The 19,994-nt window shown below is 43.2% G+C and overlaps 1 protein-coding gene across 2 annotated transcripts in view; it reads right to left on the bottom strand.

Annotated features, from left to right (window-relative positions):
- Positions 1-19,994, bottom strand: part of UNC5D (unc-5 netrin receptor D) — a 431,213-nt gene that overhangs the window by 65,950 nt on the left and 345,269 nt on the right. For both annotated transcript variants that reach the window (XM_081843277.1, XM_081843278.1), the window contains 2 exons: positions 11,879-12,256; positions 7,214-7,298 (listed from right to left, as the gene is read on the bottom strand). In XM_081843277.1, coding sequence (XP_081699403.1) covers positions 7,214-7,298; positions 11,879-12,256 — 463 coding nt within the window. The remainder of the gene's footprint in view (positions 1-7,213; positions 7,299-11,878; positions 12,257-19,994) is intronic.

Below are 19,994 nucleotides of genomic sequence, written 5' to 3'. Positions count from 1 at the left end.
CCTCCTCTTCGTGCTCTAGGGACTCGCAGGCAGCCGAAAAACATGCAGGTGATAGAGAGAGGGCTGGCTTGGGGGGGTGACTTTTGCCTTCCTTTCCTCCCCCCCACCCCGTTAAACTCCTCCCCTGCATTCTTAGCCAGCTGCTTCTCCGCACGCCCCTCTTGTGCTTCTTGTCCCTTCTGTGTTTTTCCTTCCCTCCCCATTTAAAACGTGGTGACAAAGCACGGATCCACATGGATCCTCAGGATTTTTGCATTGGGTCACCCCAAATTCACCATCAGATCACATTACATGTCCATGGCTACAGTCTGTACCAAAAAAATCACGCACCCACTGTTGCCTGGGGCTGTAATGGTGCAAAAACGTGGTTACAAAGCATGGATCCACAGGATCTTTGCACTGGGTCACCCCAAATTCACCATCAGATAACATAGCATGTCCATGGCTACAGCCTGCACCAAAAAAATCACGCACCCACTGTGGCCTGGGGCCACAATGGTGCAAAAACGTGGTTACAAAGCACGGATCCACATGGATCCTCAGGATTTTTGCATTGGGTCACCCCAAATTCACCATCAGATCACATAGCATGTCCATGGCTACATCTTGCACCAAAAAAATCACGCACCCACTGTTGCCTAGGGTCACAGTGGTGCAAAAACGTGGTTACAAAGCATGGATCCACATGGATCCTCAGGATTTTTGCATTGGGCTACTCCAAACTCACTGTCAGATATTAAAAATCTTTATAAAATAGAGAATTAAATACATACAGAATGTTAAATTTTCAGTTTCGAAATATTAGTACTAGTTTAGTACTGTATTTCTATATTACTATAGTACTGTATTAGTTATTTTCAAATACTTAAATATTTTTAGGGTGTAAGACCCAATTAAAGCCCGTTATTTACATACAGTATTACAGTATTTACATACAGTATTAGGCATACTGTATTAACTTTATTAACTGTATTAAAGCATTAACTTTGAGATATTATTTTTATTTAATGAACCCTCAGCCTTATTCAAAGTAAGCTTAAATTAGCTATTTCACTTATTAATCAAAGTGCTATTACTGTGCGACAGCAATATTTTATGTTTTATTCTTTTAATGATAGTTTAGGATTTATTTAAATATCATTTCAGTCTTTTCAGAGCTATATATTCACTGCTCTGTAATAGTCTATAAGCATAATTGTTACTGTAAATTAAATTAGCTTTTTACGAAAATACCGTGCGTGTTTATGTTTTGTTTCTTTTTTCAAAGCCAAAAAGTGTTTCAGGCTTGTCGAGTTTCCCGGAGTGTGGAGTTATAGAGAGTCGAGTTTTTGGGGTTCTAATGTTGATCATATGACTCTAAAATACTATTAAAAAACTTTAAAACTCACTAATTTTCATTTAAAATTTAGAAAACTTCCCGGGGCAGGACCCCGGTATGGGCCCCCCCAATATTTTTTATAAGTCGGCGCCCCTGTACCACTGACAGAAGAATCTTCTTAGTACTTTGTTGAATCCCTCCCAGTGTATTTTAATATGCATTTTTTGTGCTGTGATTTGAAATTGTGGCAAGCCACCCTACAGTAAGTGGTGCATAGATATTAGAAGGGCAGGATAGGAATATATATATATATGTCCAAAGTAACCTGGTGTGACCTGACTGGGGAAGAATGCCTTATGGGCTAGGCTCACCCATGTGACCAATGGAATATTAATATTACTCAGCTCCATTGTCCTTAGGGATGCCAGCATGCAGTCTCTTCTGTGGGGTTCAATCACAAGAAGGAAAGGCACAGTGAGAAAGGTAAAATTTGGTGTACAGCTAGCCTCTAGAAAGGTCTGAAAAGTCTTTGTCTTCCTCCTCAAACCAGGTCATGACAGCTGCTGGCTCATATGTGACAGCGAAGAAGCCAACACACAGATGGAACAGGATACTGGGCTGTGTCAGACAGCAATCAAGAATGCAAGTATTAGGAGGATACTTTGCTTTGCATGTAGAAAGTCCCAGGTTCAATCCCCATCTCCTGCTTGAAACCCTGGAGAGTCGCTGCCAGTCAGAGTAAGCAATACTGGATTAGAGGGACCAGTGTTCTGAATTGGTATAAGGCAGCTTCCAATGTGAGATGGCTCGTCCCATTGTTTCATGCATTTATTTGCAAACTGCCTTGGGCGGGCTATTCACACCAAAAGGCAGTGTAAAAAATACCAAAGTAAATACAATAAGTCTGAAAATAGGACAATATGCCGATTTGTGGGCATTTCCAACCTTTAATAATCTTCAAATGAGGGGAGGGAATTTGCAATGGCACTCTGGAATGTTTCTGTATGATGCAGGATATTAGTACATCACCATTATAATAATAGTACTAGCAGCACATGATAATACATAGATTTCAACTGGGAATGTGCAGTTCGCAGCTCATTCTCTTAATAACAATACCTTATCTCCTGGTTTGGGTCACTGGAGAGCTGTTAGAAACAGCCCAGGCCTCTTCTAGAACACCTGGCGACACTCAGCTCAGCTCCCACTCTGCTCCTGGCTGTGTTAGAGTAGCAGCAACAGCCAAGTCGAGTCTCTTGACTCATATTTCTTGGCCACCTTGCACTTGGCAGGCCACAGCTAATGAGGGTTAGGTCAACCTGATGGCAGACTCCCATCGTCTGTTTCACAGGGCTGCTCTAAAGCTGAACAACAGCCTTTGCCAACTATAGCACAACACACTGACAGATCTCCCCAGGCTCAAAAAGAAGCGGGACGAGGAAGCAACTTAGTGATTTTTCACAGGTAGAAATGGTGAGAAAAACAGAAAAAAATAATAATACCAGAAACCTTTAAGAAGAAGTAAAAAGGAGAATGAAAAGCTATCAAAACTTGTTAGCTTTGGGTGGCCCACCGAGTAAAGGGAGGAAATTTTATTCCAGCTGCTATTAAATTATAGGCTGTAAAACCTATAGCTCAATTATAACACAACACACAACTAGTCCCCCTCTCTAATTTGGATCCCTATGAAAAAATACAATCAGGGTTTTTAAGGTCAATTCTCCAAACTCCCAAATGTGTCCCTGACAGAGCCCTACGATTAGAGACAGGCCAAAGTGTGACTTGCGACTTTGTATACATGGTGAAGACTCAGTTAAGACTCCAACTTGGCTGCTCCGCTTGATGCTGGCTGATAATTATCAAACAAAATGATTTTATACTGCCTTTCTCCTGAATATCTTTTAAGTCTAGAACTGGAAAGGGCTAGAAGTATAATAAGAATGAATCTGGGATATAGAATACCAAAATGATCTTAACCAATCCTCTAAAATTTATAAACCCTTACACGAACCTCAAAGATCACACCCAGCAAATTACTTAAGTGCACTGGACAACTCTAAACATCGTTGGGCATTTTCCAGAGCCCATTTTAATGCTCTCCCTTCAGCACTATTAGAGGGCAGATATCACGACATCCCAGTTGAACAGAGATTATGCCCATGCAACTCTGATGAGACTGAATCCATTGGGCATGTTCTTTTCTACTGCCCATTGGATTGTGATACTCGAAGAAAGCTAATCCAACCACTACTAAGGAAATTACCAGACCGCTCATGGGAAAGCTATGTTAAATACCTTCTTGCCAACAATGATCTGAATATCACCAGGCCTGTCATGAAATTCTGTTTTATGGCAATGAGAAGAAGAAGAAGAAGAGGAGGAGGAGGAGGAGGAGGAGGAGGAGGAGGAGGAGTTTGGATTTGATATCCCGCGTTTCACTCCCTTTAAGGAGTCTCAAAGCGGCTAACATTCTCCTTTCCCTCCCTCCCCCACAACAAACACTCTGTGAGGTGAGTGGGGCTGAGAGACTTCAGAGAAGTGTGACTGGCCCAAGGTCACCCAGCAGCTGCATCTGGAGGAGTGGAGACGCGAACTCGGTTCCTCAGATTACGTGACTACCGCTCTTAACCACTACACCACACTGCATAGCTGTCAAGTGTCCCTTATTTGAAGGGACAATCCCTTATTCCAGCGCCATGTCCCACTGCTGTCCCTTACTGATGGATGTCCTTAAATGTCCCTTAAATGATGTCCCTTAAATTTCACAGGAAGCAGCTCCTCTCCCTCCCTCCCTGCTGGCCAGGGAGGAGGGAGGCTCCAACTGTGTTGCTTGGCTGTGTTGCTCACCCAATAAGAAGTCTAAGAATGACTGGGGGGTGGAGCTTGCATGCCTTGTGTGTGGCTAGTTAATGCAAGCTGAGGGGGTTTTTGAATGCTGGACACCATTTTGTTGCACATGCTGCTGCAAACTTTGCAGTGCAAAGCCAGGCCGGGGAGCCATCTTAAGTTGAGGCTGCATAGGCCTTGTGGTGCATGTGATTCAGATTCTATTCAGTTGAACCTCTGGTTACAAAGTTGGTTGGACAGTGTTCTCGAAGCTACCCAGCATGAGTTTGACCAGACTGCAGGAGGACAGGAAGACTGGAGTGCCTGGAACAGGTGAGGCTGCAGGTCCCTTATTTTGGCTGCTGGTCCCTTATTTTCAAGGCTGCTGGTCCCTTATTTTCAAATCTGTAAGTTGACAGCTATGCCACACTGGCTCTACACCACACTACACCACAAGACATACTGTAGTGGCAGTTGTCTAATGAATGAGCACTGACTTTAAACTTTGGATCAAAGATTTTAGTTGAAGGAGTGTTATTTTTAATGTAAATAAGTTTATAGGGAATTTCTAATTACATCCTCCTCTTGATGATGATGAAGCGTATGTTGCTGGTGTTAATTTTGTTATCTGGTCTTTGATCACAATAAAGATTGATTGATTGATTGATTGATTGATTGATTGCTAGTCCTCAGTTTCACTGTCACATTCCTTTCATAGCAGGGGGGAGAGGGGAAATCTCCATTTTAAGGCACAAAAAAAGTTCTAGTTGAAAGTTAACTAAAGCCATGTTCATGCCATACATTACAAGCACTTAAAATAGTTATGGCTTCCTCCAAATAATTTTGGGAGCTGTTAATTTGTTAAAATTGCTGAGAGCTGTTAGGCCCTTACAGAGCTACGATTCCCACAATCCCCTGAGAAGAGAGTTTGGTTGTTAAACCACCCTAGGAATTCTAGGAGTTTCAAAAATTATGGTTTATTGCAGTAGCTAGGATATATAATTGCTGCTCTTTATATTATTACACTGTATATGAACTGCATGTATTTTTATATTGTCTTTGTTGTTCTTCACTGCAAGCCTCTACAAGTGCTATTTTGGTAGAAATGCAGGCTATAAATATTAATTTAAATGCAATCTTACTTGGGGGCTTGAATTGAAGGCATAATGATGGCGATGGAAAGAGTATTAGCGAGAATAGAAGGAGAAGCAATGGTTGATCTAGCTTTGAAACTCCTTGGCACTCCCCCGTCCTTCTTGCCCCATTACACTAGGAAAGTAACAGCCACCTCCTTTCCCCACCTACTCATTCTTCTGGAAACCTAAGTCCATCCCTGGGGGTGGAGATTAACCATCCCTACCTCCATCAGAAAATGGAGTAAACAAAATATCCCTCTGTATTTCCTGTGTGTAAGGGTAAATCGTGTCCTCCCTAAAAGAGGGCATGTGTTGCGGTGAGACCTGGAGACTGACCTCCTGGTCATGGGTGGGTATACTGGATAGCCACAACACCCAAATGGTAGGTCCCTTGTTGCTGGGTTTAATCAGGCCAATGGGGTGCAGTCAAAACGGATTGAGGGACCTATATATACCTATGCATGTGACCCAGAGCTTCCTCTTTTGGCTCATGCAACGGAACACCCGGGATAAGAAGCAGCACTGCGCAAGCCGGGGGAACCCTCCTGCGGCCTGCGCAGAGCTACCCGAAGCCCCGGCGCAACCGCTCAGCGCGCCGGGCCTTCGGGATAAGAGGCAGCGCTGCGCAAGCCGGGGGACCCATCCTGTGGCTTGCGCAGAGCTACCCGAAGCCTCGGCACGACTGCTGAGCGCACCGGGGCTTCGGGATAAGAGGCAGCTCTGCGCAAGCCGGGGGAGCCCTCCCGCGTCTTGCGCAGAGCTACCCGAAGCCCCGGCGCGACTGCTGAGTGCGCCGGGGCTTCAGGATAAAAGGCTGCGCAAGCCGGGGGAGATCTTTGTTTTCATGTGTGAGTGGGGTGGGTGGGTGTTTTGGATCAGGTTAGCCATATTGATTTGTATGCTGTTGGTGGATTATTGTCATTGTCTTGTTGGGCTGCTCGCTATCCCTATTTGAAGGGTATTCCGTTAAAGGAATCCAGGGACTCAACTTGATTTGGTCAACCCCCGAGAGGGTGTTGTGCCCGTGCCTGAGTCCAGGGGAGCATCTGGGGAGTGAACAGAGTCTGTTCCCGAGCTTTTCACCTACCTCAGATGTTCACCCTTAGCTGACCTATGCTGGAGCCCTGGGTCAGCGCTATCTGCAAGGGTACAGGGAGCTAGCTGAACCAGAGCCTATGTAACCACTTTTCTGTAATCAATAAAGTTGTGGCCTAAATTCTGCCAAAAACCAAAACTAAAATTTGAAAATATGTGTTTATTTAGGGGGGAGGTCTCTGCGTCTGAACATGCAAAATGACCGGCACCAAATATACTGTGGTTAACAGGCTATGCAGGGATATTTGTAAATGCATATATTTCCAGTGAAATTGTGTGAGCCTCTCCATATGTATGTGATTAAACCACAGCCCTTTAATCTATAATGCCTACAGAAAGGAAAGTGGTGCCTCTTCTGGTGTTGTTAGACTCCAATCAGCTCCAGCCAACATAGCCAAGGATCAGGGATGATGGCAGCTGAAGTCTAATAACACCTGGTAGACACAACCTTAAGTAGCCCTAATTTAGAGCATAATATAGAGACTACTCTATAGAGGAGGAATTGAACTGATTTTTTTTTTTAAAAAAGTTCAATTTCTAGTTATATATACCCTTCTTCTTTTGAGCAGCAATATATTTGTAAATCAATGGAAATTATGCAGTTACTTCAATTACTCCCCCTTTCTTCTAGAACAGTGACAGGGAACCTCTGGTCCTCCAGTTCTTGATGGACTCCAACTCCTATCAGCACCAACTATTGGTTATGTTGACTGGGGCTGATTAGGGTTGGGGTCCAGTTGCCTTGGTGGTGTGGGAAGAGGGTCCCCATTCCTGTTCTATAAGTTGGCGTTTAACAGTTTTGATGAGCATATGTGCATCATTTTTGCTCCTGTCTTACCTCACTTCATCTTGGTTGATGGCAAGGTAGATCTCCCAAGATGCTTCTTCGGGGATGGCTCCATGTGGAATCAGCAGGCTAACTCCTGTAACAAAGTAAGAACAAAAGATACTAGGGGGCGTATCAAATCTCTGCTGGAAGTGAGTCGTAGCTTAAGAAGAGCGTTAGCCTAATGGAACATACTGGTGAGATGAATCTTTGTCATCACCTGAACAGTGTAGTATAGCTCACATTCCAATTTACAGTTATACTGTGATTTTGGTACTACAATCTCTCTTCAAGGTCATTGTTAAAATGAGGTTTCTATTGTGTGAAGTATTTAGAAAATGAAAGAGAGATTGCTTTGGAGAAGGGCTATGGGCTCATAGGTACAGCACATGCATCTCATGCAGAAAGGTCCAAGATAAATCCTTGGCATCTCCAGGTACACCTGTATGGAATCCTGGAGAGCTGCTACCATTCAGTGTGGACTGTTCTGATCTACATGGACCAATGGTCTGACTCTGTACAAGAGTCAGTCAATATTTCACTCCAGTACTTACCTACCCACCAACCTCCAAAATGTCCTTCAATACAACCCCAGCCTCTATAGAAAGTTTTTCATAATGTTTAGAATCATGTTTGTTATAATGTGGTCCATACATCAGTGAGGGCACAGCTGGGTCCCAAACAAAGTCAGCATGTTTTAAATAGTGGCAGCAAGAAGAGAAAATACACAAATGGAGGAAACCCCCCAAGGTGTAAGAAACATAAAACCAGGCAGAGCAGCAGCTCTGAAAAGAGGTACATAAGAGGACAAAATTATGTCTGAATCATCTCCTTCTCTGCCCTCCCCCGCCCCAAGAAGGGTACTTGAAGAACCATTGTGAAAAAGCAGTGACAAAGGGTGAAGTTTTAAGAGCTAGGTGTCATTCATCTGAAAGGTCTTAAAGAATTCAGATGTGAAGTGACTGACCTTTTGTATAAAATATGTAGTATTGCTAAAATGTTAATCATCCTTTGGAATGTAGCCAACAGAACACATTCCAAAAAGAGTTCCAGTAAATTACAATCCTGTCAACTTTACATCCATCCTGCACAGATCAATGGACATTCTTCTTCATATCCATCAAATTTTACATGCAAATAGTTCACCAGCATATATTCTGATTGTTCTCTTGAAACCTTTAAATTCATTCAGTGCCAACATTTCATCATTATATTTTCATTGTTATGATGACTACAGCTACAGCCTTGGCTTCCTGAATCAAGGAACTCATTGGTAGCTGATGGCATTTCTCAACAAAATAAACTCAGCACCTGTCTGAAATGTAAATATTCCACTGTGAGCTGTTATGTACCTAGAATGCTGTGGAATGAGATTTTTGCAAACATTTGATGGTGGCAGCAGAGGTGGAGGTAGGTTTAATTGCATGTTAAGACTCTCTTCCAAATTGTATATTATAGTTCAGAGACAGGAGGAAATGTACAGCCCTTCACGTGTCACTCCTCCAGAGGCCATGTGACAGTAGGGGGAAATGGTTGAAGCAAGAGTCTACTTTCCAGCTATGGAAAAGGCATATACCTGCACCCATCTCTCCATCCTTCATCTAGGCAAGCAAGAGGCATTATTGCAGTTCAAGGAAACATTCCAGCTAGCCAAAAGCACTCAAGGAGGACATGGGGCAGGACAGCTATGGAGACAGCCTGGGAATAGGGGGAGTGGCCTAGGAAGGGGGCGTGACCTGGGAAGAGTGCTGAGGGCCAGACAGAGATTTTGGAAGGGCTGGATTCAGCGCCTAGGTCTGACATTTCTTGGGGTTGAAGTTTTGATATTTAGAAATGGTTGATAACACGGCACTCTACCACTGTTATAAATCTTTTTTAAATATAAAATAATGTTTTCTTTTTTCTTTCTTTCTACCAAACCTCATGGGAAGTATATCTGTGTGCTGCCATCTTTAGCACATAGCACTCAAAGGAACTGAGAGATGTATGCCTGGATTGTTACAATTTGTAGAAGTCAGTTGGCCCATCACCTGTTCGGCATGGGCCCACCATCTGTTGTTGATAGGATGCCACACTTTGGCCAGTGTAATCGGCAGGGGCTTGTCGTGTGTCCTGGGGATGTGATGTGCCGCCCGCAGGGGTGTGGCATGCGTCCTGGGGGCATGGCGCCCAGCGTGGGTGGGAGGGCAACTGCGATGGCACCCCACCGGGACCATGCTTATGGGGGCGGTGCCCCCCCACTCCTCTTCCTCTGCCACTGCTTGCACTAAGTGTGAATGCTTCATATTTCTCCCAATGCTGCTGAATGCAGCCTCAGACAATTCTTCAGACAAAGGGAGAGTGGAAAGCCCTGGTCTGTTTCTAAGTCGCCCAGTCCAGCTGGCGTGTTAATTCTATGCAGAATCCAGATATGGGGATAGGCCGTTCAAGACATGGACTTAGTGCAATTTCACCCATTTTTTTCAAATTACGCCAACATGGATACATTGCTGAAATGCAATAAAATGAAACCGAATCTTCCCCATAGCCAAAGAAGGACAGAACCCTAACTGAAAAGGGGCACCTTCTGCTGTCAACAGTGTATAAAATAAGGGTTTAATACTGTATATCTGAAACACACTTAAATTCATGCTAAACTGCTGGTATTAATAAGTGCAGGCACGTGATAAAATGTTGTAAAGGATTTATATGTAAAACCTTAAATATGTAAACAAAAAATTTTTTTAAAAAGAAGTGGGTTAATATGGGGGTAGCAGACATGTTGCCCTTGAGATGGTTGTAACTCCGACTCCTTTCAGCTGTAGTTCGTAACTCCTGGAGGGCGCCATGTTGGCCACTCCTAGGCTAATGTAATTCGGTTCCACGTGGCAGTGGAAAACTTTAGTTTTCAAAACTTTGCTGGCCTCATCCTCTGAGCATAGTTCATCTCAACTATTTGATCAAGTACACCAAGGGAATTTATTGGAATGGATCAATTATGCTGAGCGGAAAGATAATTGTGAGAGACTTCTACATTTTGAAGTGGACCTAAATAGTGGTATAATTATAATCTGGCAAGTTTAGCAGCTCAGGAATAAATTCTATCCACGCTCCATTTAAGACTTCTGGCTGTACATGACTGAAACCTAGTAAATATTGAGAGAGGACCAAATTATATATGAGATTAATCATCACCGTATCTGTGAGCAATGTTCCATTTTAATATCAATATTTTTTTTATTTTTAAAAAGCACTGAATGTTCTGCATTCCAAAGTAAACACAAATGCTAGATGGGAGCCTTTGTTCATGCAAAGAGCAGCAGAGGTTGGTGGGGAAGGAGGACAGTCGTGTCCTGCACTTCATTGGAGCAAGGCAGTGGTGCTGAAATCAGAGGAGTCCTGAAGTGTTGACCATACCTGAAAAGCTCCTCCCTGCCTGTTACAGCTCTCTCTCCCAATGACCAATGAGGGCAGTGTCCCTGTTGAAAGGATGCCCTGTATCCCATCACCCTTATGAGCCCCTGTAGGCAAAGAGTAGGCAGCAGCATATCCAAATGGAAAGCCAGAGCCAGAGGTTTAGTGGGTGGCGCTGTGGGTTAAACCACAGAGCCTAGGGCTTGCCGATCAGAAGGTTGGCGGTTCGAATCCCCGCGACGGGGTGAGCTCCCATTGCTCGGTCCCAGCTCCTGCCAACCTAGCAGTTCGAAAGCACGAGGTGCAAGTAGATAAATAGGTCCTGCTCCGGCGGGAAGGTATACGGCGTTTCCGTGTGCTGCTCTGGTTTGCCAGAAGCGGCTTAGTCATGCTGGCCACATGACCCAGAAGCTGTACACCTGCTCCCTCGGCCAATAAAGCGAGATGAGCGTCGCATCCCCAGAGTCGGTCACGACTGGACCTAACGGTCAGGGGTCCCTTTACCTTTACCTTTAAGTACCCTGATTGACTCACTAGACAGCCCCTTTAAGGGAGGGTTTAAAGCCTTGTGGCAGGAACTGGGTCAGTGTTAGAAGGAGAATGCTGTTCAATATGAAGTCTAGGTCTAATCCAATGTGGCTTTTCTTGTGTTTTTAGTAGGACCATGCTAGTGACTTGGGGAAAATCTACTCAATCTTAATTCCCCAGCAACAAGATTTCATTAGGTTATGACAGGGGTCAGCAATTTTTTTCCAGCAGGGGGCCAGTCCACTGTCCCTCAGACCTTGTGGGAGGCCGGACTATTATTTTTTTTTGGGGGGGGGGGTGAACAAATTTCTATGCCCCACAAATAACCCAGAAATACATTTTAAATAAAAGCACACATTCTACTCATGTAAAAACACCAGGCAGGCCCCACAAATAACCCAGAGATGCATTTTAAATAAAAGGACACATTCTACTCATGTAAAAACACACTGATTCTCGGACCATCCGCGGGCTGAATTTAGAAGGCGATTCGGCCGGATCCAGCCCTTGGGCCTTAGTTTGCCCACCCATGGGTTATGAGTTACAACTGCTCAGACATCCTGTGAGTGTTCGCTATTGGTCCTTAGGGTATCTTTACCAAGTTGTCAGCTGGTAACAGCAAGCAAGAGTTCATATGTCACAAGCCCCACTGAGAGAACTTGCTATGACAACACATTTTAAAGAGAACAAGAGAAAGGTTTACCCCAACACTTAATAATGCATTTCAAAACACGTTCAGACTTTGCAGCAACCCACCTGTGTTTGGGATTCCTAAACGTCCTCCCAGGTGGCCAAAGATACCCGTGGCCCTCATCTCACTTCTTTTGGAGAGCGATGAGAGATTCTGAATGTATGCAGCTTTGTTTTTTGCATGTATGGGATGGAAGGTCCTGTTACTGTCATGTGGAAATGTCCCAGAATGTGTTTTTCCGTGGTATTCTGATCGTTCGGTCACACCCAAAGAAACCATAAATGAACTTTGAACTTTGACCTTAATGTCTGTCAAAGGGTTGAAGAGAGATGATTCGGTCATAAGCTCCTTGTCGATGGGGTCTTGAAGGCAAATGGGTCCACTGTAGGTTCTACTCACGGTCAGGTCAGGCTGCATGGATGAGTTCAAAAGCAAGGAGTTACCTGATGGAAGGAAATCAATCGGGCAATTGGTTATCATTGTTATGGACAACAGACAGTGTTGTGTGTATAGCTTTGTCTACAGAATTGCCTGGTTCAGGGAGGGAAAACCTGTAGCCCTCCATGTATCGTTGGCTTTCCATCATCCCGGTCATGCTGGCTGGGGCTGATGGGAATTGGGGTCCAAATACATCTGGAGGGCTGCAGGTTCCTCACCCTGACTTAATTCAACATCTGGAGAACCAAAGGTTCCCCTTCCCTGGCCTAGTTCTTAATGAGGTGGTAAACCATTGTTTGGTCAAGACTACTTTAGCCTACAGACAAAGGAGTTGTTCCAGCCCTTTGATCATTTTGGTTGCCCTTTTCTGAACATTTTACAGCTTTATAATATCATTTTTGAGAACTATGCCCCAACCAGAACTATGCAAAATGTTCCAGATGTGATTTCACCATCTATTTATATAATAGCATTATTATAATATTGGCCATTTCATTTTAACTCCATTTCCTAATGGAGGAATATATTTTGCATTAAAACACCCACACCCACAACCACACCCAGCTGTGGCACATTCTCATTGAGCCAGCCACCATGACCTAAAGTTCCTGGTCCATCATTGCCAGTTCTACTCCATTAGTATATATGTGAAATATATATATTCTGTATGTACAGCATTGTATGCACAGTATTACCTGCCCTAATGAGTATTACTATACACAGTTATGATTTTTAATGCATTCACTCATGCACTTTAAGCATTTTATAAGCACCTTCATATGAAAATTGCATTTCATCCAAATCAGTGCTGAAAACTGAAGACATCAACAGACAAGTTAAAATTAAAAATCCCAGAGGATGAACTATTTCATATTGGCAACAAATAATCAATACATTTGCTGCTGCATCACTGGAGCACCATTTCTGTTCTCATCCTGAAGCAAAGTTCTTAACCTGAAGCACTATTTCTGGGTTAGCGGAGTCTGTAACCTGAAGCGTATGTAACCTTCAGCATATGTAACCCGAGGTACCACTGTACTGTAAATTCAGTTGAGAGAAACTGACTGCCGTAGGGGTCAAAAAGTTGGTTAAGTAGATGATGAACTCTCTACCCATGCTGGGTTTAGCTCTCTCATCCATATCACCAAGAGAATGGTTAGGGTTAATTTAACCCCCAGGTGGAATGTGCTGTAAAATGGCTGCCTGCACCAACCCTTTGCAAAATATCTGAAACCTCCCCATTATCTAGTCCCAGATCCTGTGTTCGGCCATGCCATCTCTAGCGGTTTCCAATGTGGGAAACCAAAGGGACATTTTGTTTGGATTTTCTGAAGTACAGAGGCTGAAAACAATGGGGACTAACACCCCTTCAAAATAAAAAACATTTGGATTTTCCAAAATACTCCTTTAAGATCAGGATGACAGTCAGGATTAATATGGTGAACCCCTACATGGCCAGCTAAGTTCAGGATCAACTTAAAACACCACCCGTAGAACCATGTACATTTAGCAGATGTATCAGTGAGCCTACTTCCTTTCCCCCTCTCCTCTGGCTTGGCCAGGAGGAGAATGTAAAGATCACTTCATAAAGTAACAGTGCAATTGCCAAGGACAAAATGTGGCTAATTGAACTATGGGTTATTGTAGGAAATCAGGACCAAGCCACTGCTGATGATATCCTTTTTAGCAAACCACTGTTTAAACAAATGAAAGTTCCTAGCTTAGACATAATAAGAAATCTTCTACCAGCAGTGCTGGAAGATGAGAGGGAAGCAGGGAATGCATGAACCCAAGGCTTGTTGCTGCTCTTCGCTTATTGCTACACTATGGTTTGGAATGATTCACAGAAATAACAGAATTGCTTATTTTATAGTAACAGCGAATAACGTGCTTTGACAAGTATTTGAATAATTTCCATAATCACTTTCTTTATTTTTGCTCACAATGAAACTCACAGGAAAATAGTTATGTCGTTCCTACCTTTTGTTTTCTATTTTTAGCCTTTCATTAAAAGTGTTTTTCCCCCTACCCCAAAATACTTACATTGCTTTGTTTTAAAAGAATCTGGTTACACACACACACACACACACACACACGTTTATTGGCATTGTCATATAATATCCACTACAGTTTCTCATAACAAAATCAGCAGTGATCCCACCCCAGAATAACATAATTAGCTGGGGGGAGATCATGGTCGTTGTTTATTCATTAGTGATGTGAAAGAGTCCTATTTTCTGACTCAGACATATGAATTTGAGTAGCTCATGATGCTTAAGTTAAAATGCAAGATGATTTTAATGGCCCAGCAGCCCCCCATTCCTTGGCTTTGATTTTAAACTGAGCCAGAGAATAATCTACCCTCTTTTCCATCCCTACTTTTCTTCCTTGCTGTTCTTGCAGCTGTGGAACCTGAGAGGCAGATATTGATCTTCCTCCTCCTCTATCTGACACCTAGTGTGCTGTTTTGACGTGCCTGGCTCATTGGGGGATTTTGAGGGAAGAATTGGACCCTGTCAAGCTCGTGATACATCAGTAGCCTTGGGAAAATAACATTGCCCAGAGCTCCTTGTGCCTGTCATACAGGCATCGGAGAGGCAAGGAAGAGACGTTCTTTAATCTTACTGCCGCCATCACAGCAGCGGGTGGGAGGGACCCAGGCAGGCAGGCATGTGGGTGGGGGGACTGTAGGTGGGATCTGGTGGGACTCTGTTGCACTCCTGATAATGTCATCAGGGGCATAATGTGGTCCAAATTGGTCTCAGTTAAATCAAGCAATTTTCTGAGGCTTTGGTTAGATTCCCCCCTCCCCCAAGTCCAGTTTCCAAACATCACTGGGTGAATTCTTTGCATAATCAATATTCAGTTGTGTCCAACGATCCTTTGTTGAGGTGTTGTGTATACTTTCTTGAGCACTGTAATGTCAAAGAGAGTATTCACTGCTGCCTTGCTTCAGACCTTACCATAAGCACCTAGTCGATCACTGTGAGAAAAGGATGCTAAACTAGACGGGGACTTCGCCTGATCCAGAAGCACACTTATGATTCCTGCCCCCACATGCATTATGGTTAAGAATACTTTCACCTAACTTTTGTGCGACAACTTCAGTCCCCTGCCACCACTTTTTCATATTTCATAAATTCTACCTACTCCCCTAACAACAAGGTTTATTGTTCTATATATATCCTTAAGCTTTTGCCTGTAGCTAATTTCTACAATTCCCACATGGACTGCCCTCTTATAGTTTCCTTTGAACCCTTCTGAGCTTATGCTGTTTTCTATGTTTTTCATTTCCTAATGTGTTGTTAAATTTCAGTTTAAAAAATAAAAATAAAACAAGCAGTGAAAGGTAGTTAACAATCTTATTATGGGAGATCTTTGGGCCAGTGAATGCTGAGGAAATTGAAGAATTGGAGACCTAGATTTTTAGGTGGGTTATTGATTTTTTTCATGTGTGTGTGTGTGTGTGTGTGTTCCAGTGCCTTCATTTTTCATTGTCTTAATACTTGGGGGAATTTTATAAAGAAGAGACAAATATTCAGGAAATTCTGAAACCCTGTTATTTGGTCTCCAAGCTCTTTTAAGGTGATTTACACCTAAGCCTTTACCCACCTTTAAATCAGCTGCTCAAACTTTATAGAAAATTAACTTCATGCGCCAAGAAGTCTCTTTGAAAGACTACTGATTTTGGGGTGGGTGGGTGGATGGGTGTGGCAGGCTATTAAAATCATAGCCCCATCTCATTGCAGGTAAGCAATTCCCTCCAAAATTTTAATTGTCATGCTTTGTTCTGTCCTATTTCCATTCAGAATGATAGGTATCATTTGCAAACAGCATTCAAATGCTAGAGCTGGACTGATTAATAACTGAAGAAGAATATGCAATTCTCCAACCAAATAATGTGCACAAAAATGCATATATTTGGGTGAAAGTGTGTCTAAAAAAATGCATCTGTTAATGGAAACAAGATATTATAAAATACATTATTATACTACAGGAAAATGCCTGCAAAAATGTATTCGGGGGGGGGGGGAGAATGCCCTAAAACAACAATGCATTTTGATGAGGACTTCTTTGAAAATAAATACATCTCAAACTGATACAGAAATCAGAGAACTGAATTGAAGACCAGAAATATTAGAAAATAAGAGAAACCCAAATTGACCCCTGTCCATCACTTGTTGCCAGTGATTGTATGCTGTTTCATCCTACATTCATGTACGCAAGCTGGATTTCCTGTGAGATAGCAGCTGCTGGCTGTGTGTCTTACAAGGGTCAACAACCAAATTCTGCCTCCTCATGGTTTCAGAACCCTGTAGCTTATGGTTACCAGACAGTCCTTGGATTTACAAATCTGTTCCTGGACAAAATCCGTCCCCGGAAGGTCCCTGGATTTCATTTAATGTATCCGGATTTATATTTTAAGTGTTGTAGATTTATTAGTAGGGAATGAATGTTGTGTGATTGATTCAACGGCACAAGACACATCATATGGGGACTTCTGGCGAGGCAAAATGGCAGGTGCCACAGCAGCGAGTAGCTCCTGAAGTCAGCCAGAGCCAACTGCGCTACCAGGCTGACTCCGGGCTGTTGAGACTGCCGCTGCCACCACCACTGCCGAGAGGAAACTGGAGATGCCTGGCACGTCAACAGGCAGAGCCACTGACACCCCCCATGACCCAAATTGAGCTGTGAGCGAGAGCACCTGGCCACTGGGCCGACTGCCTAGCAGCACTCCGGTGCCAAGGAAACCCCAGAGCCGACGCAGGGAGAAGGAGGAGAGGAAAAGGAGAAGGAAGAGAGAGAAAGAGGAAGGAGAAAAAAGAGGGGAGCCCTGACCTTGTTGCGCTGCTGCCGCTGAGGAGGAGAGCACCGGGAGGGCAAGGACACATGGCCGAGCCCAGGCCTGACCTGAGCCTACTCCACGGCAGCTAGCGCTCCAAGAGAGCAGGCTGGGGCCCAGAGGAAGGCTGTGTACCAGAGGAGACCACATATGCAAAGATATTACTTATTTTCTTTTTTTTTTAAAAAAAAAACTTTTTTTTTCTCTTTCAAAAAAAAAAGTGTCCCCGGATTCTTTGAAAAAAAATCTGGTAACCTTACGTAGCTTGATGATCTGATTTGGTGGCAGGGAACTCAGACAGTAGCTGGAGGTAGAGCCAGTGATAGGCAGCGCCAACTAATTCTGGTGCTATTCCCACCCGCCCACTTCCCTGCTGAATTCTACAAGGGCAACTGAGAGTAAGGATGAGGCAGTGCCAATCCCTGGACTGGTTGTTAGTGGGAAGGTGTGGACTGCCTAAAATGCAGGCTGAGGTTAGTGGGGGAATGTCACAGTTGGCCCCTGCCCCCTGTCTGATCAAGAGGCTGTAACTCTCTGCAGACCTGTTGGGAATGAAGTCCCACAGAGCAAGATGGAAGTCGTTTTGGAATAACCACACTTAAGATTGAGCTGCATAGAGTTCACCTGTAAACAGTGGCTGTAGAATCATAGAATCATAGACTTGTAGAGTTGGAAGGGACCATGAGGGACATACAGCCCACCCCCTGTATGCAGGAATCTTTTTGCTCATTGTGGGACTCAAACTCATGAGTCTCATGCTCTGCCAACTGAGATATTGATGAGTGAAAAATAGGGCTGTGCATTCATTTTTAGGAAAGAATGAAAAATATGAGCATCATTTTTATTTTGTTTTAAGCTATAATGTAGAATGGGAATTCAAGCAAATGAGGTCTGAATGAAACAGAATATTTGCTTATTGCTTATTTCATTCATTTCTATAGGGAGAAAGGGTTGAAGAAAAGCACAACAACTTGTACAGGTCACAAAATGGTTTCAGAAGATGGGAGTGGAGAGAGAAAGAGAGAGAGAGAGAGAGAACGGTTAGGCTGCCTCTGTGCACTTTTTTTTATTTTTACACTGTTTATAAAATGGAAAGTTTTGTCCTGTCTACCAGCTGGGCTGATCCTTTCAAGGGGTAGTAAAATGACTATCATCTCTTTCAAGTGGATCTCCAGCTCCAGCTACTCACAAACATTAGTCTATGGATTTGAGCCTGAAATCGCCTGATGTTAAGTCAGATGAAATATTTGCACACTGATAACAATAATTTTCAGAATAGCTAGTTAAATAAGCAGCAATGGTGAAAACAGGAAAGATTCAATCTTTGCATCAGAATAAATAATTAAAAATGGCAACTTTGGATAGCTTCTAAAGGTATTTAACAAATCAGAATTTGCAGCTATTAAAGCATGCATGCAAACTATTTGAAGTATGCATTTCTGGTAATGAACTGAAATAAACATATATCAGAAAATCAACCGTCATTTATATATTAAAGCAGGCTCTGATTAAATAGACACATATACCAAGCTGTCCTTAATTTCAAACAAGTTTGTGAATCTCTCTCTGCCTCCCTTATCTTAATTTATGCTTTGCAAGGCGCGTGTCCCATGGGGAGGAGAACATCTACATATTTATCTATGAAATACTGTATCATATTTTTCTTCGGAAGAATTAAAACAGGGCTATGTTCACACATCTCCCAACACTTCCTCCCACCTTCAATAAGGTTTCCATCTCAGAAAAGAGAGTGATAGAAATTCAAAGAACTTTTCTCACCCACTACATAAAATTACTCCCTCACAGTCTCAAGGAAAGACTGTTCCCGGAAAGAAGCACAATTTAGACCTTGTGAGTGTGTGTGTTGATGCATGACTAAACATGGTGCACTTGAGTGCTTTTTGGTGTGTTTGGGTCTGTGAACTACCACTGTCTGAAGTACTGCTGTACTTTAGTTATCTGAACTGCAGAACTTGAAATAATGGAGTCCATGGATTTTTCTAGGAAGAATGGAAATACGTGTAAAATAAACCCACACTTTTATAACCGGATGCTTCTTATTCTCACCATATGAAAAAGATCAGGCCTGGTGACCAAAGCACACACACCCTGGCCCATAGCTGTCAACTTTTCCCTTTTCTTGCGAGGAATCCTTTTCGGAATAAGGGAATTTCCCTTTAAAAAAGGGAAACATTGACAACTATGCCCTGGCCCCTCTCTTTGGCCCTCAAGACATTCCCCAGACCATCCCCAGCCACACATCTTCTCCCCAGGTCACATTCCCCACTGATCCTACTTTGCACCCTCATTGAGCCTGGATGGAATATGCTCTTGAACTCTGAAAATGCCTTTACATAGAATAATATAATTGTAGAGTTGGAAGGGCCCCTGAAGATCACCCCCTGTCATGTAGGAATATGCCGCTGTTTCATACGGGGATTGAGCCTGCATGGAAGTTAGTGAAGAGTGTGTGAGTATGTAAAATTCATACACATTGCTTTGCCCAATTTTACCTCTGGTCCCATCCAGCACGGACATGTGGCCCCTGGAAGGTTGCCCAGAAAGAAATGTGGTCCATGGGCTGAAAAAGGGCCCACATCTGTGTGCTATTCACTTGCCCTGTGGAGAATGTCTGGTAGAAATTATACTAAAATAAGAATGTATTAAGGTGCTGTTTGTGGTTCAGATCCCTAAGTTAAGTACACTTAATCAAGGGGCAAAGGCATACATAATTGGCCCACCAATGTCTTGTGATCCACCATGGTTTTCAGTAAGATTAAACTGGAGTCTCAACTTTCTAGGACCTGTGCATCCATGGTATACACTCTCCCACTGCCAGAATCTTTTTGCAGAAATGGTATTGCCACTTTACCCCCATTCAAAACATTTTAAAAAGGAAC

The sequence above is a fragment of the Podarcis erhardii genome, assembly GCF_964252035.2.
Source record: "Podarcis erhardii genome assembly, chromosome: 16".
NCBI lineage: Eukaryota > Metazoa > Chordata > Lepidosauria > Squamata > Lacertidae > Podarcis > Podarcis erhardii.
Note: the sequence above shows the minus strand (reverse complement) of the source record. Positions and strands in the feature narration are given on the sequence as shown.